This window comes from Cherax quadricarinatus, chromosome 14 (assembly GCF_038502225.1).
Source record: "Cherax quadricarinatus isolate ZL_2023a chromosome 14, ASM3850222v1, whole genome shotgun sequence".
Classification (NCBI taxonomy): Eukaryota; Metazoa; Arthropoda; class Malacostraca; order Decapoda; family Parastacidae; genus Cherax; species Cherax quadricarinatus.
Window position 1 is genome coordinate 11,562,927 of NC_091305.1, and position 27,703 is coordinate 11,590,629.

A 27,703-nucleotide genomic window follows, 5' to 3' on the forward strand; every position below is an offset into this window, starting at 1 on the left:
TTCTGTTAGAAAGTTAAAAATCCATCTGATCACTTTTTCCAGGTATTCATTTTGCCCGCATTTTGTGTGCTATTACACCATGATCGCACTTGTCAAAGACTTTTTCAAAGTCTGTGTATACTACATCTGTATTCTATTTATCTTCCAGTGCATCCAAGACCATGTCATAGTGGTCCAATAGTTGCTCTAAACCCATGTTGCCAAGGGTTGCACAAGTGCCGGGAATGCATGGGTTTAGAGATCTTGCTTCTCAAAACCCTTTCAAACATTTTTATGTGAGACATTAGTTTCATCAGTCTGTAAGTTTTTGCTTTTGTTTTTCTACCTCCTTCGTGGAGCATGGTTATATCCGTTGTTTTAGTGACTGTGGGATAACACCAGTGCCCAGACTTCCTTTCCATAGACTATCTAAAGTACTTGATTGATGTTTCTTACAGTTCTTGATGAACACGAAGCTCCACGAGTCTGGGTGTGGGACAGTGACAGGGCATGGTATCAATGGCTTTTCCAAAGTCCAGATGTTAGAAATTTTGGAGATAGTAACAAGGTTTTGAGTCTTGTTCATAAAAAAAATCGTTCAGATTGTCGACTTTTAGTCTTTAACGGTTCATTAAACACAATCATAGTGAGACTTCAGTAATTCACTCACATCAGTGTAGGTTCCATCTTGTCTGAGCAAGAAGCACCAATACTGAGTGTGATTTTTGCCCTGAATTTAAGGTATAGGTGAAATTCAACCTTAATGACCTTCATGCTGTCGATATGTTTAAATGTTTGGTTGGTCAATGGGGGTTAAAGTCTACTTGCTACATTAGGGTTAGAAAGTCTGTACGTCACCTTTTCACCACCTGTTAATACTTTAATCCTTAAATTAGGAGTTCAGATAAACCCTCAGTGTATATACACTGAGAGACATAGGCCTCTCGGGGTATATATCCTGTGATATTTAAATTAAACCTGTTTTACTCATAAACTGAAAATAATCTGATATAAATGGTTATGAAATATTTAGAATTTTGCACTTGCTTACAAATTTTCAGAATATAGCATAATCTAAGCTTTATTTTTATTTCTTTATAAGTGAGACATGAAACACATCCCATGTCTTGTGGAATGTGTCGTGAGTCTGATAAAGTGTTCACTCGTTTGTGCTCTACTTGGCACGGGACCGACTCTCTATAAACAAATACTCAGCTTCATCTGGCGCTTAGTTTGGTACTTGTGCATTCTTATAGTTTACAAGATAAAATATCATTTTTTTTTTATAAAAGTTGGTATTTTGTTTCGGCGGTACTCACCGAATTGTACTCACAAAAATATGTTAGTAGGGATCGATTCTCAGTTCCTGGCCCCGCCCCCAGCACTACATTGATAGGCACACTGATTTCTGGCCTCATGAGCTTTATCTTATATATATATATATATATATATATATATATATATATATATATATATATATATATATATATATATATATATAGAAGATTTAAGAGATACATTATTGATATAAAGGTGGCATATACGGTACATGTTGTTACGTGTGTATCACCGATTATAAGGCGAAAATCTCATCCAGCTCCTCAGAGCTGGGGCGTGTGCCCAAAATACAGCAGGCATTACCCCTTTGAACAGCCGCACTGAGCCGCTGGAACAGAAAACTAGCTGCCCTGGGATCCCTAGTTACCCTGATGAGTCTTTTTCCCAGCTCCTTAAGGAATTTAGATACACTCTTTCCCCATGAGCCAAGGGTCTCTGAGCCTATGGGAACAAACATATAATGATGGGCAAGTTCTCCATATTTTCTAGACTTTTGGGACTCCCTGAAGCTGGCAGTGAAGGTTCTTTGAAGATTCTCTAGACCTCTAGACCTGCAATTTCGTTTGCCTGGAAAGGAGCTGTTAGTGTATTCCATTTTAGAGAAAACAAGTGATCTAAAGAGGACTATCACTGACTTGGCATCCCTCATTTTGAAGGTTCTCGTTATCTGTCCTATCATTTTCCTCGCAGTTGTGATAGTGACACTGTTATGATCCTTGAACGTGAGATCCCCTGACATTATCACTCCTAAATCCTTCACATTAGTTTTTCGCTCTATTGTATGGTTAGTATTTGTTTTATGCTCTCTTCTAGTTTTTATTTCCTGAAGTTTTCCATAACGGAGTAACTGAAATTTATTAGTGAACTTCAAACTGTGGTTTGCTTCCCACTGGAAAATTTGGTTTATATGCGCTTGGAGATTTATAGTGTCCTCGACAGATAACGCTCGTGCAGATTCTAGTATCATCTGCAAAGGAAGACACGGTGCTATGGTTTATATCTCTGCCAGATGTGAGAATGAGGAAGAGGATGGAAGCGAGTACTGACTTCTCTGTTTATCATTACTTTTTGTTTTCTATTGATTAGAAAATTAAAGATCCATGTGCCCTCTTTTCCGATTATTCCTTTAGCATGCATTTTAAGAGCTCTTACACCATGATCTTGCTCTTCAAAGGCAAAATCACAGTCTGTTTTCCAGTGCATCCAAGACTATATAGTGGTCTAGTAGTTGCCAGGGGCAGGAGTGACTTGCTCTAAACCCATGCTGTTCTGGGTTGTACAATTGTTGGGAATCTAAATATTTGATGATCTTACTTCTTAGAACCCTTTCAAGGTTTTTTATGATGTGAGACATTAGTGCTATCGGTCTATAATTATTTATTATTGTTTTGCTGCCACTTTTGTGGAGTGGGCTATATCCGTTGTTTTTAGTGACGGGATGACCCAAGTGTCTAGGTGCGCTCTCCATATAATACTTAAGGAATGTGATAGGGACTTCTTGCAGTTTTTGATGAACATGGAGTTTCAAAAGTCTGGGTCTGGCGCAGAGTGTATGGGCATGTTGTCAGTGGTTTTCTTTAGTCTAGTGCTGCTAGGGTTATGTCAGAATTTTTTAAGAAATTGAGAAGGTTTTGAGTCTTGTTCATAAAGAATTCGTTCAGTTTGTCGACCTTTAGTCTGATTAATGGCTCACTTCAGTATCTCACTCATTTCTTTTGTCATCAGTGCAAGTCCCATCTCGTTCAGTCAAGGGCCTGAATTTGGCATATGAAAAAAAAATGGATTTCTTTTAGTTTCATAAACCCTGAATACCTTCCATCCCCCCCCCCACAGGCGCTGTATAATCCTACGGGTTTAGCACTTCCCCCTGATTATATTAATAATTAGTTTCATAAATTACTTATAATTCCTTCTTTTTCTCCTGGATCCAGTATGATTCATTTAACGTAAGTTCAGTATTTTCTACTTCCCTAGTTAGTGTTCCTTGCGCATTTCAGATAGTCTAGTCCCCTTGAGAAGTTCTGTGATTTTGCGTCTTTCCCTTGTGTATTTTGACGTATTTTGTTATTTTCTGAGGCTCGTTGTTTTTGAGAGCTTCTCTTTTCAGTGACTTGAAAGTTACAATGTCAAGCTATGATTATTTGTTATTGGTATGAATTCTGACAATGCACTAGGTACATAGACACTTAAGAACATAAGGAAAGAGCACTGCAGCAGGCCTACTGGTCCATGCTAGGCAGGTCCAAGTCGCCTTCCTGTCTAAGCTACTGGCCAAAGCCAGTCGAGTGCAAGTCACATCCAGTTAAGAAAGATGGAGCACTGCATCAGACCCACTAGCGCAGCCAGTCAGGTCCAACTCACACCCACTCGCGTATTTGTCTAACCTATTTTTAAAACTACACAAGGTTTTAGCTTCAGTGACGGTGCTCGGGAGTTTGTTCCACTCGTCCACAACTCTACTACCAAACGAGCGCTTTCCTATATCCTTTCTGAACCTAAATTTTTCCCTATCTTGGTTAGATGCTTTTAACACGTTATTTATATCCCCTGTATTTACTCATGTTTTCCATTTATACACCTCAATCATAACTCCCCTAATTCTACGCCTTTCTAGGGAGTGCAGATTCAGGGCCTTCAGTCTATCCTCATAGGGAAGATTTCTGATACATGGGACCAACTTTGTCATCCTCCTTTGTACGTTTTCCAGTGCAACTAACAAGACATATTCGATCACCATGAGCTTTATTAATCAATACAAATAATACCTAGACACAGAGTAGAGTGAGAAGCCCGCAGTGTATGGCATTCTTGTCTGTAATAGTAGTAGTTGCAGTAGAGGCAGGAGTAGTGGTGGTAATAGTACCACCAGAAGCAGTAGTACAGTAGTAGCAGTGGTAGTAGTAGTAGTGGTAGTAGGGTGAGCCAATAGCAGTGGTAATCTTGGTATGCGATAACTTAGTGTTATGTGTCTTCAGGAGGATCAGAGTTATGCATCTTTAGGAGGATCTCTACTAATATCTTGGAGATGATAAAGCTAAGCTTCCTTTGTGTTTCCATGTCCGAAATATAAATTATAACGGCTTCCAGTCACTTATGTATGCGGGTGTATGGTTCCTGAATAAGTGATTAAGTGGAATGATGCATACTTAGCAAATAACCAGACTTCCATAAACAAAAGTGCCTGGAGTTAGCTTTACATTCCTTCCATTTTAGATTCAGGGAAAAACACCGTTGTGGGAGTGGAGACGGGGGCAACGACGTTTGCGGTGGGGTAGGGGAAAACAGGGATTGGTGTGGGATGGTGGGGGTAGGGATTATTGTGGGATGGTGGGGGTAGGGATTATTGTGGGATGTTGATGGGGTAGGGATGAGTGTTAGGACTGGGGTGGGGGTTTAGGTTTGGACAGGGTGCTGGTAGGAAGGGGGTCTGGGGGCAGGAAAGGGATGCACTATAACAGTTTACATTTTGGCGGGAGTGGAACATGTGTGTGTAGAAACATCCGCCCTGCGTGTAATGTGAGAACTGGCCAGCCATAGCCAACATCTACACCCTTTTCCCTTTCCCAGTCTACACCCGTCCCTGCTACACTAGTCCCTGCCACGATCGTCCCTTCCACGCCCTCCACACCCATCCCTGCCCCCGTCTTTATGAGAGACAGTAATTCTCAGTAATCCTCCAAGACACCACTTGACCCCTCTTGAGTTTGTTTATAATCTGCGTTAAGTCTTATTCGGTGATAACAAGTTCATCGCTACACATACCCATCCATTTTTCTTTGATATCGCGATTTTCACGGGATTTTGAAATTTCCGCACCTAATTGCGTCAAGCAATATTGTAGTATGGAACGAGTTGTCAGGGCACTAGTGACAAAGAGTATTCTCTAAAACAACATTAAAGAATCTGATAATAAATATTTATTACCAACAAATAGGTGCCCCCCCCAAAAAAAACATGGAAACAATAGCTTTAACGTCCCATATCATAAAAATCTTTGAAAGAGTTCTAAGAAGTGGGATAACAAACCACCTGGACTCCCAAAAATTGCACAACCCAGGGCAACATGGTTTCAGAGCAGGTCCCTCTTGCCTTTCGCAACTGCTAGACCACTATGATATGGTCTTAGATGCACTGGAAAACAAACAGAATGCAGAAGTAGTATATACAGATTTTGCAAAAGCCTTTGACAAGTGCGACCATGGTGTAATAGCACACAAAATGCGTGCTAAAGGGATAACTGGCAAAGTAGGCAGATGAATCTTCAACTTTCTAACCAATCCAACATAAAGAGTAGTGGTAAACAGAGTTAAATCGGATGCTGCCATAGTGAAGAGCTCTGTCCCACAAGGCACAGTACTCACACCTATCCTGTTCGTCATTCTCATATCAGACAGAGATGTAAACCATAGCACTGTATCATCCTTTGCAGACTATACTAGGATCTGCATGAGAGTGTCATCCATTGAGGACACGACAAAGCTCCTAGTTTTCCAATGGGCAACAGAGAACAATATGATGTTCAATGAAGACAAATTCCAACTACTCCGTTATGGAAAACTGGAGGAAATAATAACTAGGACTGAGTATATTACAAACTATAATCACACAATAAAGCGGAAAAGTAATATGAAGGACCTGGGTGTGGTAATGTCCGAAGACCTCACCTTCAAGGACCACAACTATGCCACTATCACATATGCGAGGAAACTGATAGGATGGATAATGAGAACATTCAAGACAAGAGATGCTAAGCCAGTGATGATCCTTTTTAAATCACTTGTTCTCTCTAGGCTGTAATACTGCTGTACATTAACATCCCCATTCAAGGCAGGTGAAATTGCAGAGCTAGAGAATGTACAGAGAACATTTATTGCACATATGTTCCATCAAACACCTTAACTACTGGGAACGCCTGGAAGCACTTGACTTGTACTCACTGGAGCGCAGGCGAGAGATATCATAATCTACACCAGCATCAAGAGCCCCTCACCAGCATCAAGGCGAAATAACGCAGCAAGGTAAAATAATACTATACCATTTCGAGTTTAAAAGTGGCAAAATGCCATCTACATGCTTTATTATATACATCACCATTCTCCTAACTAAGATACACTTATTGAAATTCTGAATCCGATTATTGAAGAAGACTGTCACCACCTATCATCACACTGGACAAAATTTGGGAACGCCCTCTGTAGCATTGTGCCTGGGTCACCCACACATGTAAATAGTCCCTAGCATTGTGCCTGGGTCACCCACACATGTAAATAGTCCCTAGCATTGTGCCTGGGTCACCCACACATGTAAATAGTCCCTAGCATTGTGCCTGGGTCACCCACACATGTAAATAGTCCCTAGCATTGTGCCTGGGTCACCCACACATGTAAATAGTCCCTAGCATTGTGCCTGGGTCACCCACACATGTAAACAGTCCCTAGCATTGTGCCTGGGTCACCCACACATGTAAATAGTCCCTAGCATTGTGCCTGGGTCACCCACACATGTAAACAGTCCCTAGCATTGTGCCTGGGTCACCCACACATGTAAACAGTCCCTAGCATTGTGCCTGGGTCACCCACACATGTAAACAGTCCCTAGCATTGTGCCTGGGTCACCCACACATGTAAACAGTCCCTAGCATTGTGCCTGGGTCACCCACACATGTAAACAGTCCCTAGCATTGTGCCTGGGTCACCCACACATGTAAACAGTCCCTAGCATTGTGCCTGGGTCACCCACACATGTAAACAGTCCCTAGCATTGTGCCTGGGTCACCCACACATGTAAACAGTCCCTAGCATTGTGCCTGGGTCACCCACACGTGTAAACGGTCCCTAGCATTGTGCCTGGGTCACCCACACATGTAAACAGTCCCTAGCATTGTGCCTGGGTCACCCACACATGTAAATAGTCCCTAGCATTGTGCCTGGGTCACCCACACATGTAAACAGTCCCTAGCATTGTGCCTGGGTCACCCACACATGTAAACAGTCCCTAGCATTGTGCCTGGGTCACCCACACATGTAAACAGTCCCTAGCATTGTGCCTGGGTCACCCACACATGTAAACAGTCCCTAGCATTGTGCCTGGGTCACCCACACGTGTAAACAGTCCCTAGCATTGTGCCTGGGTCACCCACACATGTAAACAGTCCCTAGCATTGTGCCTGGGTCACCCACACGTGTAAACAGTCCCTAGCATTGTGCCTGGGTCACCCACACATGTAAACAGTCCCTCGAATCTTACCCACGATACATTAAACAAGTGTTGAAAATTTGAAGCCGATTGAGTAAGGCGTTTCTCTAGTAATACAAATTTGAGAGAAAGTAAATAAAAGTGTTGCTGAGAATGTTTCTTTTCATTGAATTAAAAATACAATGAAACAGCAGATTTTTTTTTCTCTTTCCTTTTATCATCTGTATATTATTTAAAATTTCTCTACAGTTCTTTAAGAAATATTTTATTTTTATTTAAAAAATAAAACATAGAATTAACAAAAAAGTGGCAAATTGACACCCTACATAACCCAAAATTGATAAAAAATTATTTCCTCTTAAGATACACCAGCATTTAATATTTGAAACTTTTCAGAAGAGGAAATCTCTAGTTACGATATGGTAAACAATTTTCTTAATAATATTGTCAAATTACAATATTCAAAACTCAAAGTGAATGACAAACCGTATTTTAATAAAGCCCACCACTGGGAAAAGTTTGAAGCCTATCAGAAAACGCATTCTCTAATAAATGATCTGACTCGAAGAATATCAAGTTTTTTTTAACTGTTTCAGTAAAATTCAAATTTACACCTACTTGCACTAAACTTATGGAGTATCATTCTTCTTATAGAATACATCGTCAATAATATTTTGAAGCCAATCAAAAGATGCTTTAGTTATTGAGTAAAATATGAATATCACTGTATATTCAATAACATTGGGAAATTGAGATTTATGCCATCTAATAGCAGCGTGAGTCTTGTGTTCAGGAAATCACATCAGTGGTGAAAAATTTGAAGGTGATCAAATCATTCTCTAGTTATGGGACGGCTTCAAATGATTTCAGTTTTTTTTTTTTTTTTTTTTTTTTTTTACTATTTAAAACATCAACAGATTTGCATCAGTCATTAAATATCTGAACCAGGAATAAACATTTCACACTATTCTACACATAAAGTGGTCAAATCTGTGCTACACATTTGAATTTCACTTTCTGCCATTGTCGAAATTTTTTAGACACCTATTTTTGAACATTTGAAGCTAAACCACTGAGGATTTTGGAAATTGTTCGATCCATTCCAGAATGCTGGGAATGTCAGTATTATATAAGTGTACACCCACTAGCCCTTACGAATTTATTAAATTTTTTCGCTAAGGTATTTGAGGAGGTAGATCATGGTAATGAATATGATATTGTGTATATGGACTTCAGTAAGGCTTTTGACAGGGTCCCACATCAGAGACTATTAAGGAAAATTAAGGCACATGGAATAGGAGGAGAAATTTTTTCCTGGATAGAGGCATGGTTGACAAATAGGCAGCAGAGAGTTTGCATAAATGGGGAGAAATCAGAGTGGGGAAGCGTCACGAGCGGTGTTCCACAGGGGTCAGTGTTGGGCCTCCTGCTGTTCACAATCTACATAAACGACATAGATGAGGGCATAAAGAGCGACATCAGCAAGTTTGCCGATGACACCAAAATAGGCCGTCGAATTCATTCTGACGAGGACATTCGAGCACTCCAGGAAGATTTGAATAGACTGATGCAGTGGTCGGAGAAGTGGCAGATGCAGTTTAATATAGACAAATGCAAAGTTCTAAATGTTGGACAGGACAATAACCATGCCACATATAAACTAAATAATGTAGATCTTAATATTATGGATTGCGAAAAAGATTTAGGAGTTCTGGTTAGCAGTAATCTGAAACCAAGACAACAGTGCATAAGTGTTCGCAATAAAGCTAATAGAATCCTTGGCTTCATATCAAGAAGCATAAATAATAGGAGTCCTCAGGTTGTTCTTCAACTCTATACATTCTTGGTTAGGCCTCATTTAGATTATGCTGTACAGTTTTGGTCACCGTATTACAGAATGGATATAAATTCTCTGGAAAATGTACAAAGGAGGATGACAAAGTTGATCCCATGTATCAGAAACCTTCCCTATGAGGATAGACTAAGGGCCCTGAATCTGCACTCTCTAGAAAGACGTAGAATTAGGGGGGATATGATTGAGGTGTATAAATGGAAGACAGGAATAAATAAAGGGGATGTAAATAGTGTGCTGAAAATATCTAGCCTAGACAGGACTCGCAGCAATGGTTTTAAGTTGGAAAAATTCAGATTCAGGAAGGATATAGGAAAGTACTGGTTTGGTAATAGAGTTGTGGATGAGTGGAACAAACTCCCAAGTACAGTGATAGAGGCCAGAACGTTGTGTAGCTTTAAAAATAGGTTGGATAAATACATGAGTGGATGTGGGTGGGTGTGAGTTGGACCTGATAGCTTGTGCTACCAGGTCGATTGCCGTGTTCCTCCCTTGAGTCAATGTGACCTGACCTGACTAGGTTGGGTGCATTGGCTTAAGCCGGTAGGAGACTTGGACCTGCCTCGCATGGGCCAGTAGGCCTTCTGCAGTGTTCCTTCGTTATGTTCATATATATATATATATATATCTATATAGATATATATATATCTATATATATATATATATATATATATATATATATAGTGCCGAATAGGCAGAACTTGAGATCTTGGCTTAAATAGCAACGCTCATTTTGCCATATAGGACAAGCGAAAATTTGTGTATGCAATAATTTCGCCAAAATCATTCTGAACCTAACGAAAAAAATATATTTCTCTGTGTTTGTTTAGTATTAAATTATGGTAAACAAATCTAAAACATATTTAGTTGGGTTAGGCTAAAATAAATTGTTCTTGTTATAATAAGGTTAGGTAAGATTTCTAAGATTCTTTTGATGCAAAATTACAAATTTTTACATTAACATTAATGAAAAAAATATATCTTTAAACGTATAAGAGAAAATTTTAGAAAGGACTTAATTTTAAATGAGTTCTTACTAATTGACCAGTTTTACGTATTCGGCACGACATATATATATATATATATATATATATATATATATATATATATATATATATATATATATATATATATATATATATATATATATATTATTGTTATTATTAGTAGTAGTATCATTATAATTATTATTATTATTATTATTATTATTATTATTATTATTATTATTATTATTATCACGGAATGCCCTAAAGCCGTATAGTTAGTTCATTCAGTGGCGAGCTGAATATGGATACTCCACGGCTGTCAACGACAAAACTGGTTTATCTTCTTGCCTTGGTTTTAAGAAGTCCTTGAATTGCCTGTAAAGGAAGGTGAGTGAGGTGACAACATCGTGGGCAGCAGCGCCTCCTGCAGCCAATCCTGTTAATCTGGTTATATTCCAGACTTAACTCTCCTGGGGAAATACACAAACATTACCACAACCTCTGCCAACACGGCACAGAGAACCATCTATCCTGAGTGGCCATATTTTATCTGAGTTTTGATATGTACAACGAATTCTTATGTTTTGCCAAAAGAAATTATTTACATATAAAGCATAGGTTGATATTAATAATGCAACTTTGTTCATACATATGGTTGAGAATTTGTCGAGACTGTTCGTGGATGACAGCTGGCAACAGTGGTGGCGGGTAAACAAGGCCAGACTAGCCAATGGCCATCTCTCGCACCGCCAGTGACCAGGGTTTCAATTTTCTTAATCAAATCACCATTATTTTCACTCCCTCTGTGTGGTCGAGGGGAAACTTCTTTGTATGCAGTGGCCCACAGGGATTTCTGGTGCCTGGAATCGTGTCGGCTAGAATGTTATCAGTGGGAGAGTTGGGAATTAGATTTGAGAGTTGTTTTGCCAGACACAAGATATGTTTTTCCCAACATTCTGTCGTAATCCTATTTCTTGCCACACATCCAAGGACAGAAATGATCTGCTGTTTTCGTTGTCTTTGGGAAGACTGAAGACAAATCTGAAAGTTGTAGATAAAATTTTAGGGTGGGTGGAGGTGAGAGCGTAGCAAGGTTGCCTCCGGCTGTTCCTGACTTGTGTATGTGTTCTGGGGAAAGATTTTTGTTGACATCATTGAAGGCCAAGTAATTCCATCCGAGGTATATGTGTGTGTGTGTGTGTGTACTCACCTATTTGTGGTTGCAGGGGTCGATCTACAGCTCCTGGCCCCGCCCCTTCACTGATCGCTACTAGGTCCTCCCTCTCCCTGCTCCATGAGCTTTATCAAACCTCGTCTTAAAACTATGTATGGTTCCTGCCTCCACTACGTTACTTGCCAGACTGTTCCATTTTCTGACAACTCTGAAAATATACTTCCTAGCATCCCTTTGACTAATATGAGTCTTCATCTTTCAATTGTGACCCCTTGTTTCTGTGTCCCGTCTCTGGAACATCCTCTCTCTGTCCACCTTGTCAATTCCTCACAGTATTTTGTATGTCGCTATCATGTCTCCTTTAACCCCCCTGTCTTCCAGTGTCGTCAGATCGATTTCCTTTAATCTTTCTTCGTAGGACATTCCCCTTAGCTCTGGAACTAATCTTGTTGATTAGTTAATCCTGTCTCTGTTCACCTTGTCAATTCCTCGCAGTATTTTGTATGTCGTTATCATGTCTCCCTTAACCCCCTTGTCTTCCAGCGTCGTCAGGCTGATTTCCCTTAACCTTTCTTCGTAGGACATTCCCCTTAGCTCAGGAGCTAATCTTGTTGAAAACCTTTGCACTTTTTCTAATTGCTTGACGTGCTTGACCAGGTGTGGGTTCCAAACTGGTGCTGCATCCTCCAATATTGGCCTAAGGTACACGGTGTACAGTCTTGAGCGATTCTTTACTGAGGTATCGGAACGCTATTCTCAGGTTTGCCAGGCGCTCATCTGCTGCAGCAGTTATCTAGTTGACGTGCGCCTCAGGAAATGTGCTCGGTATTATACTCACCCCAAGATCCTTTTCCCCTGCCCTTCCCCGATCTTCATGACTTTGCATTTGGCGAGGTTAAATTCGAGGAGCCAGTTACTGGATCAGGCTGCTGTCTTGACGTGATGTGGGATTCTGCTGACTGCTTTGGAGACCAATGTTTCCCAAGTGATTCCTATAGGCAAAGGGTACATTTTCTTTGGTTTACATGGAGAGGACATTTCCGAATTCGTTAACTATTTCATGGCTGTATTGGGGCTCCAACGAGCTTAGTGCCTTTTTCATAACATTAAGCTTAATTTTGTGTGAAGAAAGTATCGGAGATGAATAGATTAATGGGGAAGGTTCGTGTGTTGAGGAAGGTCACATTGAAATTGTTTACTAGCCGTAATCTGTAATGTACATAAAACCCTGGCAGTTAGCGTTATCACATAAGCCACATTAATGCACATCCTCCCTCGAGGCTATCAATAGCTGTTCTATCAGAAGCTTCATTAGATTCCTGTTATCTGAGCCTATTGTTTTCTGACAGTAGAGTGCCTCCATACACTTCAGCCGCTGAAAACACTAGCTACAGCCCAGTGCTGCTTCGTCCAGCAATACTGAACCCAAGGCTCTCTGCAGTTGGAACTTGACAAGTGTGTTTCAGCGGCCACGACGACTGCTAGTGAGGAGTGATGATGAGAGTGAGGCCGAGTGTGGTGGCCACTCTCCTGGTGGTGACTTTCCTGCTGGAGTTGCCTGCAACTTCTACTGCTGCTCAGGGTGAGTTTAAAAACTTATTTACTACTGTATCCTGAACATTGTTAATATGTTACTGATGGTCTACTTAATTGTACCTGAATTCAAGTATATTTAGCTCATAAATAAATAAATAAACCCTCCACTCAAACTTCTCCTCACGAAACTTAACAGGACACACGACCATAACACAAGACACAGATCTCTTTTTGATGTACCCCGTGTCCATATCACACTGTGTAAAAGCTCTATGCACATAAAGGGCCCCAAAATCTGGAATTCATTACCAGATACTAAAGGAACCAGGCCTGAAAAATCAATTTAAGACTCTTCTAAAAAACCGTTACTCGCCCAGGACTAAATAATCAACACTCAGTATTTAACATTACCAATAATTCTCCCAATTACTTAAATCTTTAAACTTCAAGACAACATATAGCAAATTGATCATCTTTTATTATACATTGTAATGTGACAAATTTGTACAACTATAATGCTTCAGTATCCATATGTTCAAATTTCATTGTTTCAAATACTCAATTGTACTTCATATTGTAAATTGTTTACTGTAATTTTTAACACTGATCCTTTCATTGGTTGTTAATTTTAAGTTAACTTTAAGGCTGCCCATAATGCTCTGCATACAAGGGGCTTTTGGCATGTTCACCCAACTACTATAATTCATTATACAACTATGCATCATGTCCAAATAAAATAAATAAAATAAAACATGCGTAACACTTCGTGTCTTCATTTAAAAGGCGTTTCGCCCACCAGAGGCTTTATCGATCAAAAGATGAAGACCTTTGGTAGCCGAAACGTCTCTTAAATATACTTAAGTGTTGCACGTGTCTTTTTTTTTATCATCTTGTCGGTATTCAACCCATCCTCCTAATGACTGTCAGTGTTTTCACGCTTTCACAGCCCATTTCTAAGTTAGATGGGTTAGGTTAAGTTGGGTTAGGTTAGGTTGGGTTGGGTTAGGTTAGGTTGGGGTTAGTTTAGGTTACAACTGAGAAAAATATAATAAGATATAAAAAGTAATTAGAAAAGCCTGGAGATCGAACAGAAAACGGATAATCGCTGCACGCGGCTCATATATGTCATTATTTCAACTGTTAAAGACCACTATCAACTGGCACTCATTTGACTGCTTTTACAACAATGACATGTCTGTAGTTAAGAGGACGGGCTGCAGTATTATATGCCCTTGATGCATTCCAGTTGAATCTAACTCATGGTGACATAATAGTCGTGAAGGGATGGGATGGATATGGAATAGGTCAGACACTGGGATGGCATATAACAGTTATATCAATATTGTCATACCATAGCTTACCCGCCAGGGTTATGTTGGCATGAAATTATTGTAAATTACACTGGCCTATACAATTTTTGGCTATCTTTCATAATCTGGGTCAACACTGAGTTTAGCTGCTCGGTGGAGTTCAGTGATACCTGATAGATTAACGTGTACAATATTAAGTACGTTTTGCGGTAAACATAGCTTTATTTGATGCTAATTGTTATAAAAGTTTTTGGGGAGTTATTATGTATCTGTTGGGGAAATGAAATATGGCAGCTTTTCCTCTTAGACTACAAATTTTGGGGGTAATTTTTTGAAGGGTTAAGTTGAGTTACATGAACTTGACCTTATATAAAACCTCCTAAACACACTTTTGGACAATTTACATGAAGTGAAACTATATTGTGAAGCTTACTTAATATTGTATATTTTAAATTATCAATCATCACTGAATTCCAGTAAGGAGCTAAACTCAATATTGGCCGTTTGTTGTGTAAATATCGAAGTGGTTTTAACCCCTCAAGGGGAGGGGCCGTCGTGCCAGTAGATGGACTCTTGATCCGAGGAATTAGACTCATTCTCTTCCCCTTCCTTGGATCAAATCTGATTGCCTCTCATTACTGATGCTGTGTGTTGCTCCCCCATGAATGTAATAATACACAAATGTTCTAGAAAACGTGTCCGAAGCCTCTGCACTGTGAAACCTACATACCGTTTGTCCAAGTTTCCCCACTGTCTGAAGGCACCCTCACTATGTGTTTGATGCCTCCTCACTATGTACCTGAAGCCACCCCACTATTTGTCCGAAGCCTCCCTATGAAACTTCCCTACTACGAAGCCTCCCCACTAAGTCTGAAGGCTCTCCACTGAAGACTCCCCTCTGTCTGAAGTCTCTTCACTATGTCCGAAGCTTTTCCACTATGCCTGAAGCCTCCTTACTGTCTGAAGCCTCCCCGCTATGAAGACCACACTATATCTGAAGTTTCCCCACTATGAAGCCTTCCACTGTCTGAAGCCTTCCCACTATATCTGAAACCTCCCCACTATGTCTGAAACCTCCCCACTATGAAGACCCCACTATATCTGAAGCTTCCCCACTATGAAATCTTCCCACCATATCTGAAGACCCCACTATATCTGAAGATCCTCCACTATGTCTGAAGACTCCGCACTATATCTGAAGCTTCCCCCACTGTGAAACCTTCCCACTATGTCTGAAGATTCCCCACTGTCTAAAGCCTCCTCTCTATGTCTGAAACCTCCCCACTAAGTCTGAAGATCCTCACTATGTCTGAAGCCTCCCCGCTATGAAGCTTCCATACTGTGAATCCTACCCCTATGTCTGAAGCCTCTCCACCGAAAACTCCCCACTATCTGAAGCCTCTCCACTATGAAGTTTCCCTACTATGCCTGAAGCTTCCCCACTGTGAAGCCTCTTCACTGTCTGAAGCCTCCCCCCTGTCCCAGGTCTCCCCACTATATCTGAAGCTCCCCTACTATGTCTAAAGCCTCTCCACTGTCTGAAACCTACCCACTGTGTTTCAAGATTCTCCACTGTCTAAAGCCTCCTCACCATGTCCGAAGCTTCCCCACTATGTCTAAACACTCCCCACTATGTCTAAACACTCCCCACTATGCAGCCTCCCCGCTTTGCCTGAAGCCTCATATGTCTGAAGCCTCTCTATGTCTATAGCTTCCCGAGAGTCTGAAGCCTCCCCACTGTCTGAAGCCTCCTCACTATCTGAAGTCTCCCCATATGTCTGAAGCCTCCTTACTATGAAGCTTTCCTACTATGAAGCCTCCCCACTGAAGCCTCCCCACCATGAAGTCTTCCCACTGTGAAGCCTCACTATGAAGCCTCCCCACTATGTCTGAAGCCTCATCACTTTGATGCCTCCCCCACTATGAAGTCTCCCCACTATGAAGCCTCCCTATTGTCTGACGCCTCCCCACTGTATGAAGCCTCTCCACTGTTTGAAGCCTTCTCACTATGACGCCTCCCTGCTGTGTCCGAAGCCTCCTTTCTCCACAGTGTGTCCGAAACCTCATTATGTTTCCGAAGCCTTCCCGCTATGTCCGAAACCATCCCACTTTTCGAAGCCTCACCACAATGTGTCTAAAGTCTCCTTATGTGTCTGAAGCCTCCCCGAAGCCTCCACACTATCAGTCCGAAAATTCCGGTGTCCGGCTTCTCCACTTTCTGAAGCCTATACACTATGTCCGAAGCCTCCACATCACGTGTCTGAAGCTTCTACACTATATGACCGAAGCCTCTACAGTCTACCTGGAGTCTACCTGGAGAGAGTTTCGGGGGTCAACGCCCCCGCGGCCCGGTCTGTGACCAGGCCTCCTGGTGGATCAGCGCCTGATCAACCAGGCTGTTGCTGCTGGCTGCACGCAAACCAACGTACGAGCCACAGCCCGGCTGATCAGGAACTGACTTTAGGTGCTTGTCCAGTGCCAGCTTGAAGACTGCCAGGGGTCTGTTGGTAATCCCCCTTATGTGTGCTGGGAGGCAGTTGAACAGTCTCGGGCCCCTGACACTTATTGTATGGTCTCTTAACGTGCTAGTGACACCCCTGCTTTTCATTGGGGGGATGGTGCATCGTCTGCCAAGTCTTTTGCTTTCGTAGTGAGTGATTTTCGTGTGCAAGTTCGGTACTAGTCCCTCTAGGATTTTCCAGGTGTATATAATCATGTATCTCTCCCTCCTGCGTTCCAGGGAATACAGGTTTAGAAACCTCAAGCGCTCCCAGTAATTGAGGTGTTTTATCTCCGTTATGCGCGCCGTGAAAGATCTCTGTACATTTTCTAGGTCGGCAATTTCACCTGCCTTGAAAGGTGCTGTTAGAGTGCAGCAATATTCCAGCCTAGATAGAACAAGTGACCTGAAGAGTGTCATCATGGGCTTGGCCTCCCTAGTTTTGAAGGTTCTCATTATCCATCCTGTCATTTTTCTAGCAGATGCGATTGATACAATGTTATGGTCCTTGAAGGTGAGATCCTCCGACATAATCACTCCCAGGTCTTTGACGTTGGTGTTTCGCTCTATTTTGTGGCCAGAATTTGTTTTGTACTCTGATGAAGATTTAATTTCCTACAGTGTCCGAAACATCTCCATCGTGTGTCCGAAACCCTTACACTATGTATCCAAAGCCTTCCCTAACATGTGTCGGAAGTCTTTTCATGTGTCCAAAGCCTCAACACTGTTCGAAGCCTTCTAACAACGTGTCCGAAACCTCCACTATGTTTTTGGAGCCTTTCCACTTGTCCAAAACCTCCAAAATATGCCCGAAGCCACTCTTATGTGTCCGGAGCCTCCCCATGTGTCTGAAGCCTTTTTAGCATGTGTTCGAAGTCTTCCTACGTGTCAGAAACCTCCCCACACCATGTGTTCGAAGTCTCCCCACCATGTGTCTGAAGCCTTCCCACTATGTCTGCGAAGCCTCTCCACCATGTGTCTGAATCCTCCCCACCAAGTGTTCAAACCATCATTATGTATTCGATTATGATTACGTGACGACGAGCACTCACTAGTCACCGCTGTATCCTCGGTTATATTACACTTTTCAGCACGAGATAGTGAAAGCCTCTACCACCTGGTTCTTGGCCAAGTAGTAGCGGCTTTAAGCTCACAACCGAAGGTCCAAGGTTCAATTCCTGGCAAATGGAGATGCTGGACAAGCTTCATTACACCCGTTATTCCAATTCACCTAACAGTAAATAGGCAGGTGTTAGCGGACTGTTGAAGGGTCGCATTCTTTGGGACTGGCAGCATATTTTAGAAAGAACTCTTTAGTAAATTGGATAAATTAGCAGTGTGCTGCTACCTAACTCTGTATGGGGTGTCCCGTAGCTAGATCTCAAGCGCACTCAGCTCACACACTGTGGTCCGGAGTTCGAATCTCCGGTACGGCTGGAAAACATTAGGGACGTGCCATACTGGTTTTGGTTCCCAACCTTGACAAACTTGGCAGCAAGATATTCTGGACACTGCTAGATAAAATTCATCAGGAAACAAGACAGTTGTTTCCTAACGCAGGTCATAGCCACACCGTAAATATTTTGAGCAAATGTACATTTAAGTACAATTACTTATCATACATAGTATAAATTACCTAGGATAACCCAAAAAAGTAACTTATTTCCATTAGGGCCATTGATGACCGACCACGGGAGCTTTTCGTCATCTGACCGAGGCCTTCCGTTGGCTTAGTGGTCCACTCCTTTAAATTTTTTTATTATTTTCTAGAACTAGTGGAAGAGAGCAATGGGAAAGGTAAACTGGGATGCAAAAGACAGAGAACGGAACAGTCTAGTGACAAAGAATGACGGGTAGGGGAGACTTAAGGTAATGCGTAGCGGAAACCAGAGGTTTAGGTCATGTTTGTACACCGAACTATGTATATCTCAGTGGTTTATGTGAGGTGCTTATCACTCATTGTATGCGTGAGGTATTTATCACTCATTGTATATGCAATGAGAGCGTTAACGATCCATGTGCAGTCGATAGTGTTTAAACCTAACGAACGAGTCTCCTCCTGTACTTGTTGCCGCTGTGTTTCTACTCCCATATATGTATACATCTAGGTGAGTACAAATAGGAAACACGTTTGTCTCGCTCTCACGAGACTGAGGATCAAGCCTCCACCATGCCTTGCGCTGAATAACCCACATTGGTTAAGCGCTTAACATAAATTAAATAAATAAATAATACTCCCATATATTGTGCCGTATGTTACATTCCTCTCTGAAAGCTTTTGTAGCAACAGCTTTACATAGAATGATTATTATAATAAATTTCTTATATACATGTCTGCTGAAACTTAAAGAAACTACTACACGAGTTATTGTTTTAATCATCATTGTCACTATATTTCTGTCCCTTCATTTTGACATGCAGTATTAATTAACATTTTTTTTTTTGCTCAGAATGATCAATGTCCCTAATCTTCAAATAGCCTATGTTGCATTGAACTGTAATGTAATTTCATAAACTAGTACAACTCAACCTTTTACAACTAGTTACGTATTTACACACACACACACACACACAACAGGGTGATGGTGGACACACTGGCTGAGGTGGCAAGAAGAGCTCACTCGAGCAGAGCAAAGTTACTGGTAATGGGCGATTTCAACCACAGGGAGATCGACTGGGAAAACCTGGAGCCACATGGGGGTCCCGAAACATGGAGAGCCAAGATGATGGATGTGGTACTTGAAAACCTCATGCATCAACATGTCAGGGACACAACCAGAGAGAGAGGGGAGGATGAGCCAGCAAGACTGGATCTTGTGTTCACCCTGAGCAGTTCAGACATTGAGGACATCACTTATGAGAGGCCCCTTGGAGCTAGCGATCATGTGGTTCTGAGTTTTGACTATATAGTAGAGTTACAAGTGGAGAAGGTAACAGGAACTGAAGGGGACAGGCCAAACTATAAAAGGGGGGACTACACAGGTATGAGAAACTTCCTGCAGGAGGTTCAGTGGGACAGAGAAATGGTAGGAAAATCAGTAAACGAGATGATGGAATATGTGGCAACAAAGTGCAAGGAGGCAGAGGAAAGTTTTGTTCCCAAGGGAAACGGAAATAATAGGAAGACCAAAACGAGTCCTTGGTTTACCCGAAGGTGTAGGGAGGCAAAAACTAAGTGCAACAGAGAATGGAAAAGGTACAGGAGGCATAGGACCCAGGAAAACAAGGAGATTAGTAGAAGAGCCAGAAACGAGTATGCACAGATAAGGAGGGAGGCCCAGCGACAGTATGAAAACGACATAGCATCGAAAGTCAAATCTGACCCGAAACTGCTGTATAGCCACATTAGGAGGAAGACAACAGTCAAGGACCAGGTGATAAGGCTGAGGAAAGAAGGTGGAGAACTCACAAGAAACGATCAAGAGGTATGTGAGGAGCTAAACAAGAGATTTAAGAAAGTATTTACAGTAGAGACAGGAAGGACTCTGGGGGGACAGACCAGACGGGGACACCAGCAAGGAATACACCAACAAGTGTTGGACGACATACATACAGATGAGGAGGAGGTGAAGAAACTGCTAAGGGACATCGATACCTCAAAGGCAATGGGACCAGACAACATCTCCCCGTGGGTCCTTAGAGAGGGAGCAGATATGTTGTGCATGCCACTTACCACAATCTTCAACACATCCCTGGAAACTGGGCAACTACCTGAGGTATGGAAGACGGCAAATGTAGTTCCCATTTTTAAAAAAGGAGACAGAAAAGAGGCACTAAACTATAGACCTGTGTCATTGACGTGTATAGTATGCAAAATTATGGAGAAGATTATCAGGAGGAGAGCGGTGGAGCACCTGGAACGGAACAGGAGTATAAATGCCAACCAGCACGGATTCACGGAAGGCAAATCCTGTGTCACAAACCTTCTGGAGTTTTATGATAAAATAACAGAAGTAAGACAAGAGAGAGAGGGGTGGGTTGATTGCATCTTCTTGGACTGCAAGAAGGCCTTTGACACAGTTCCTCACAAGAGATTAGTGCAGAAGCTAGAGCATCAGGCGCATATAACAGGAAGGGCACTGCAATGGATCAGAGAATACCTGACAGGGAGGCAACAACGAGTCATGGTACGTAATGATGTATCACAGTGGGCACCTGTGACGAGCGGGGTCCCACAGGGGTCGGTCCTAGGACCAGTGCTATTTTTGGTATATGTGAACGACATGACGGAAGGGTTAGACTCAGAAGTGTCCCTGTTTGCAGATGATGTGAAGTTAATGAGGAGAATTAAATCTGATGAGGACCAGGCAGGACTTCAAAGAGACCTGGACAGACTGGACACCTGGTCCAGCAAATGGCTTCTCGAATTTAATCCTGCCAAATGCAAAGTCATGAAGATGGGGGAGGGACACAGAAGACCACAGACAGAGTATAGGCTAGGTGGCCAAAGACTGCAAACCTCACTCAAGGAGAAAGATCTTGGGGTGAGTATAACACCGAGCATGTCTCCGGAAGCACACATCAATCAGATAACTGCTGCAGCATATGGGCGCCTGGCAAACCTGAGAACAGCATTCCGATACCTTAGTAAGGAATCATTCAAGACACTGTACACCGTGTATGTCAGGCCCATACTGGAGTATGCAGCACCTGTTTGGAACCCGCACTTGATAAAGCACGTCAAGAAACTAGAGAAAGTACGAAGGTTTGCGACAAGGTTAGTTCCAGAGCTAAGGGGAATGTCCTATGAGGAAAGATTAAGGGAAATCGGCCTGACCACACTGGAGGACAGGAGGGTCAGGGGAGACATGATAACGACATATAAAATACTGCGTGGAATAGACAAGGTGGACAAAGACAGGATGTTCCAGGGAGGGGACACAGAAACAAGAGGCCACAATTGGAAGTTGAAGACACAAATGAGTCAGAGAGATAGTAGGAAGTATTTCTTCAGTCATAGAGTTGTAAGGCAGTGGAATAGCCTAGAAAATGACGTAGTGGAGGCAGGAACCATACACAGTTTTAAGACGAGGTTTGATAAAGCTCATGGAGCGGGAAGAGAGAGGGCCTAGTAGCAACCGGTGAAGAGGCGGGGCCAGGAGCTAGGACTCGACCCCTGCAACCACAAATAGGTGAGTACAAATAGGTGAGTACACACACACACACACACACACACACACACACACACACACACACACACACACACACACACACACATATATATACATATATATACATATATATATATATATATATATATATATATATATATATATATATATATATATATATATATTATATATATACGTATATGTGTGTGTATGTTTACGTAAAAAAGATGAGATTTTGTCATTGCATACACCGCTAAATATATGTGCATAATATAATATCTATTATTGTTATTTAACATATATAATGTAGTTCTTCAACCTTAAGTAGCCAAAATACTGATGATAAGATTTAAAAAAGAAACTTAAGTAAAGGCTGAAGTTCAGATTCGTCATCACCTCATCAAAATTAGCTTAAAACAATTAATTTTGTTCCTGAAATGAATAAAAAGTTAAAATTTGCTGGCCAGTGTAATAAATAATAATGAAAATAATAATAATAATAGTAGTAGTAGTAATAAAATTCACTAGTGATTGATTCAATAGGAACCTTAATAGTGGAAGGCATGATGCACACACCAGTGATAGTAACTTGAAATAAAATGCTCCACTTCTAATTTCCACACTAACGTTTATTTTACAACAGTTGCTCTTTTATTTTAATGTGTGAGTAGAGAGATGGAGATGTGGGTTCGAGAAAGGGGACGCTTGCGGTTGGTCGCTTTCAGGAGCTTCAGAAGTTACACAGCTGCGACTCATTTTGGGTCCTACGACTCACTTTGAGAACCATGTGTTGGCTTTAGCGTCTGAGGGTGAAGGCGACGGGGACCTGATTACTGGCAGAGTCACTAGTCCTATCTTCCTTCCTTCCAGACTCTGCAAGGTGAGTACGTGGTTGTCATGAATGAAATGTGTAATAATAATAATAATACTTCTACTACGTCTGCCACTATTGCTAGCAGTAATAGTTAAAGCGGTATAAATGTTTATTTCTCAAGTTATAAATAAACAGAAATAAATGTTTCAAACCGCCTTCGCAATATGCAAAATCGTGTCATGCTCTCTCAGGTCCAGTAGAAAACAGCCGTGGGTGTCCCTCATTGGCGTTTTTGTACACATAGTTCGATGATTTCTGTTTGATCTAAGCCTCTACAAAAGTTTTAATATTTGTTAATCTAGGTTTTGGTTAAGTTCACGTATATGAACCTATATTTACTTCATAATTAACCGATAATAACGATAATGAACAGTTAGTTGCGTCTGGTAGGCGCGATCATTGTATTACATAAATGGTTTAAAACTAAGTCGACAAGTTGATAAATGAGACACTTGTGCAACATTTGGGTATCTCTATTTTGGAAACTTTTCACCAGCCTGTGGCTTCTTCAGTTCAATACAGAGAAGAAAGGTGGGAGATGAGGAGTTAGATGGACTGAACACATCGACTCCAGGCTGAGGGACTGATTACCTCAAACTCATCTTCCACCGTTCTTCTCAGGATTAGAATGAAGAAGCCGCTGGCTGGCAAAACGTTTCCACAGTAAGGATAACCAAATGTTGTATAAGTGTCTCGATCACTGTAGTACCACAGTGTTGATATCCCATTTTAAACTTTAACTTGGAAGACGGGCTGAATGTGAGGCTTCCACGAGCAACTCTAATGACCCACTATTAAGCTAAGTATTTTAACTTATTATTATTCACCTTTCCAGAATGTTTTTCATTATTTTACTTACAACATTTGGCTACATGAAAATGATATACCATAGTATTGTCTTAATTAATAGGCTTTGAACAAGAACATCTGACATCCATTTTTTTTTGGGGGGGGGGAATAGTAATTACTATGTCTACCCTGGAAAACATTACAATGCATACGGTAATTTTGTAACTTATAATGTTAGCGTGTACATATTAATGATATAATCATAATAACATTATATTTTTTTTACATTATATAGTTTGCCAGCACTAAGAAAAGAAAAAATAAATTACTTATTATATAACTGAAAGGTGCAAATTTTGAACATAGACTGGTTATAAATGACCATAATTTTTAAAGGGGTGGACCGGTAAGCCAGCGGAAGGCCTCGGTCAGATGACCAAAAGCTCCAAAGGCGGGTCATCATCTGACTAAGACCCGCGTCAGGAAACATTTGTCCTGTTTCCTGACGAACCTTACCTAACCTAATTTTGAACATGTTTGCGTATGTGAACGTACTTCTTTATATTAATTCTTAGTATAGAATAAGAGGGAAGGGGGTTCCTTATATATATATATATATATATATATATATATATATATATATATATATATATATATATATATATATATATATATATATATATATATATATATATATTATATATATTATATATATATATATATATATATATATGTATATATATATATATATATATATATATATATATATATATATATATATATATATATATATATATATATATATATATATTGATGTGTGTGTATGTATATGTATGTAAGTATAAACTTATTTATTATTTCATGGTCTGTGGATGAAGATGTTTTCATTAAATGCAACAGGTTGGGCTGCAACACCGGGTGATGGGATGGTTGTCAGCGCTCCGTGTTCACCAGGTGGATGCTACCAGTGGTCAAGTGCTCAGGAAGAGAACCATCTCTGGAAATGACACAATATTGACCGACTGGACTTACAAGGAACTACTTCTCTCTTCTACGGTGCCATTTTATGTAAGATTTCAATATAGGCTTCCAAGCTTTTTACACTAATTCTCGATACTCTATGTACAAGCAGTACGTAAGTGAAGGGATTACTGTCTGCTACTGTTGTTATTGCATGCTACTAATATTTTAGAGGTTTAGTAGTCATAGTACTTAAGAAGCTATGTCGGTTTTATCTCTGCTAGTAATATTTGAGTTTTTCAGTATATTTTTATAAACTAAACCACCAGTAAGAATAAATCTGCCTGTTTATAGGAAGAGTCTGAATGAAATTTCTCAAACCCTGCTCTTTTTTTTCAAGGAAATCCATCCATGAACAATGGTGTTACTATCACAGGCTGAATGGCATACTATAACATATCTCCCATTCAACCTAATATTGAAATAGTTTAATATTTGCCTGTCTTCAGAACTGCTGTTAAAATTTGATTGCATCTTAAAAATCATCTTACTGCTATGTAGTGATTGTTATTATTTTATTATATTTACAAAAAAGTCGCTAAACCCGAGCTTTTTTTTATAGTATGAAAACAAAGCAGAGGTAAGCTAAAAGTCTATCAGCTAGCAAAGATACGTGTTAAGTCTTGCTCTCCCTAAGATCTTTCCAAATTTTTTTTTTTTTTCGAGTGGGGGAGGAGGCTCTGTTGAAGATTTGTCAATTCCTTCTATATATATATATATATATATATATATATATATATATATATATATATATTTTTTTTTTTTTTTTTCAACAAGTCGGCCGTCTCCCACCGAGGCAGGGTGACCCAAAAAAGAAAGAAAATCCCCAAAAAGAAAATACTTTCATCATCATTCAACACTTTCACCACACTCGCACATTATCACTGTTTTTGCAGAGGTGCTCAGAATACAACAGTCTAGAAGCATAAACATATAAAGATACACAACATATCCCTCCAAACTGCCAATATCCCAAACCCCTCCTTTAAAGTGCAGGCATTGTACTTCCCATTTCCAGGACTCAAGTCCGACTATATGAAAATAACCGGTTTCCCTGAATCCCTTCACTAAATATTACCCTGCTCACACTCCAACAGATCGTCAGGTCCCAAGTACCATTCGTCTCCATTCACTCCTATCTAACACGCTCACGCACGCTTGCTGGAAGTCCAAGCCCCTTACCCACAAAACCTCCTTTACCCCCTCTCTCCAACCCTTTCGAGGACGACCCCTACCCCGCCTTCCTTCCCCTATAGATTTATATGCTTTCCATGTCATTCTACTGTGATCCATTCTCTCTAAATGACCAAACCACCTCAACAACCCCTCTTCTGCCCTCTGACTAATACTTTTATTAACTCCACACCTTCTCCTAATTTCCACACTCCGAATTTTCTGCATAATATTTACACCACACATTGCCCTTAAACAGGACATCTCCGCTGCCTCCAACCGTCTCCTCGCTGCTGCATTTACCACCCAAGCTTCACACCCATATAAGAGTGTTGGTACTACTATACTTTCATACATTCCCTTCTTTGCCTCCATAGATAACGTTTTTTGACTCCACATATACCTCAACGCACCACTCACCTTTTTTCCCTCATCAATTCTATGATTAACCTCATCCTTCATAAATCCATCCGCCGACACGTCAACTCCCAAGTATCTGAAAACATTCACTTCTTCCATACTCCTCCTCCCCAATTTGATATCCAATTTTTCTTTATCTAAATCATTTGACACCCTCATCACCTTACTCTTTTCTATGTTCACTTTCAACTTTCTACCTTTACACACATTCCCAAACTCATCCACTAACCTTTGCAATTTTTCTTTAGAATCTCCCATAAGCACAGTATCATCAGCAAAAAGTAACTGTGTCAATTCCCATTTTGAATTTGATTCCCCATAATTTAATCCCACCCCTCTCCCAAACACCCTAGCATTTACTTCCTTTACAACCCCATCTATAAATATATTAACAACCATGGTGACATTACACATCCCTGTCTAAGACCTACTTTTACCGGGAAGTAGTCTCCCTCTCTTCTACACACCCTAACCTGAGCCTCACTATCCTCATAAAAACTCTTTACAGCATTTAATAACTTACCACCTATTCCATATACTTGCAACATCTGCCACATTGCTCCTCTATCCACTCTATCATATGCCTTTTCTAAATCCATAAATGCAATAAAAACTTCCCTATCTTTATCTAAATACTGTTCACATATATGCTTCAATGTAAACACCTGATCTACACATCCCCTACCCACTCTAAAACCTCCTTGCTCATCCGCAATCCTACATTCTGTCTTACCTCTAATTCTTTCAATTATAACCCTACCGTACACTTTTCCTGGTATACTCAGTAAGCTTATTCCTCTATAATTTTTACAGTCTCTTTTGTCCCCTTTCCCTTTATATAAAGGGACTATACATGCTCTCTGCCAATCCCTAGGTACCTTCCCCTCTTTCATACATTTATTAAACAAAAGTACCAACCACTCCAACACTATATCCCCCCCTGCTTTTAACATTTCTGTCATGATCCCATCAGTTCCAGCTGCTTTACCCCCTTTCATTTTACGTAATGCCTCACGTACCTCCCCCACACTTACATTCTGCTCTTCTTCACTCCTAAAAGATGGTATACCTCCCTGACCAGTGCATGAAATTACTGCCTCTGTTTCTTCCTTAACATTTAAAAGTTCCTCAAAATATTCTCGCCATCTACCCAATACCTCCATCTCCCCATCTACTAACTCCCCTACTCTGTTTTTAACTGACAAATCCATATTTTCCCTAGGCTTTCTTAACTTGTTTAACTCACTCCAAAATTTTTTTCTTATTTTCATTAAAATTTCTTGACAGTGCCTCTCCCACTCTATCATCTGCTCTCCTTTTGCACTCTCTCACCACTCTCTTTACCTTTCTTTTACTCTCCATATACTCTGCTCTTCTTATAACACTTCTGCTTTGTAAAAACCTCTCATAAGCTACCTTTTTCTCTTTTATCACACCCTTTACTTC

General features: G+C 40.7%; 1 protein-coding gene across 2 annotated transcripts in view; it reads left to right on the forward strand.

Annotated features, from left to right (window-relative positions):
- Positions 1 to 12,886: 12,886 nt before the first annotated feature.
- The window catches only part of LOC128698663 (MAM and LDL-receptor class A domain-containing protein 2-like), a 382,606-nt gene continuing 367,789 nt past the window's right edge, over positions 12,887 to 27,703 (forward strand). Inside the window, exons 1-3 of one of the 2 annotated variants that reach the window (XM_070084851.1) lie at positions 12,887 to 13,106; positions 22,653 to 22,861; positions 24,545 to 24,712. In XM_070084851.1, the coding sequence (XP_069940952.1) occupies positions 13,019 to 13,106; positions 22,653 to 22,861; positions 24,545 to 24,712 (465 nt within the window). In that variant the 5' untranslated portion in view covers positions 12,887 to 13,018. The remainder of the gene's footprint in view (positions 13,107 to 22,652; positions 22,862 to 24,544; positions 24,713 to 27,703) is intronic. The other variant, XM_070084850.1, reaches the window with a different exon arrangement.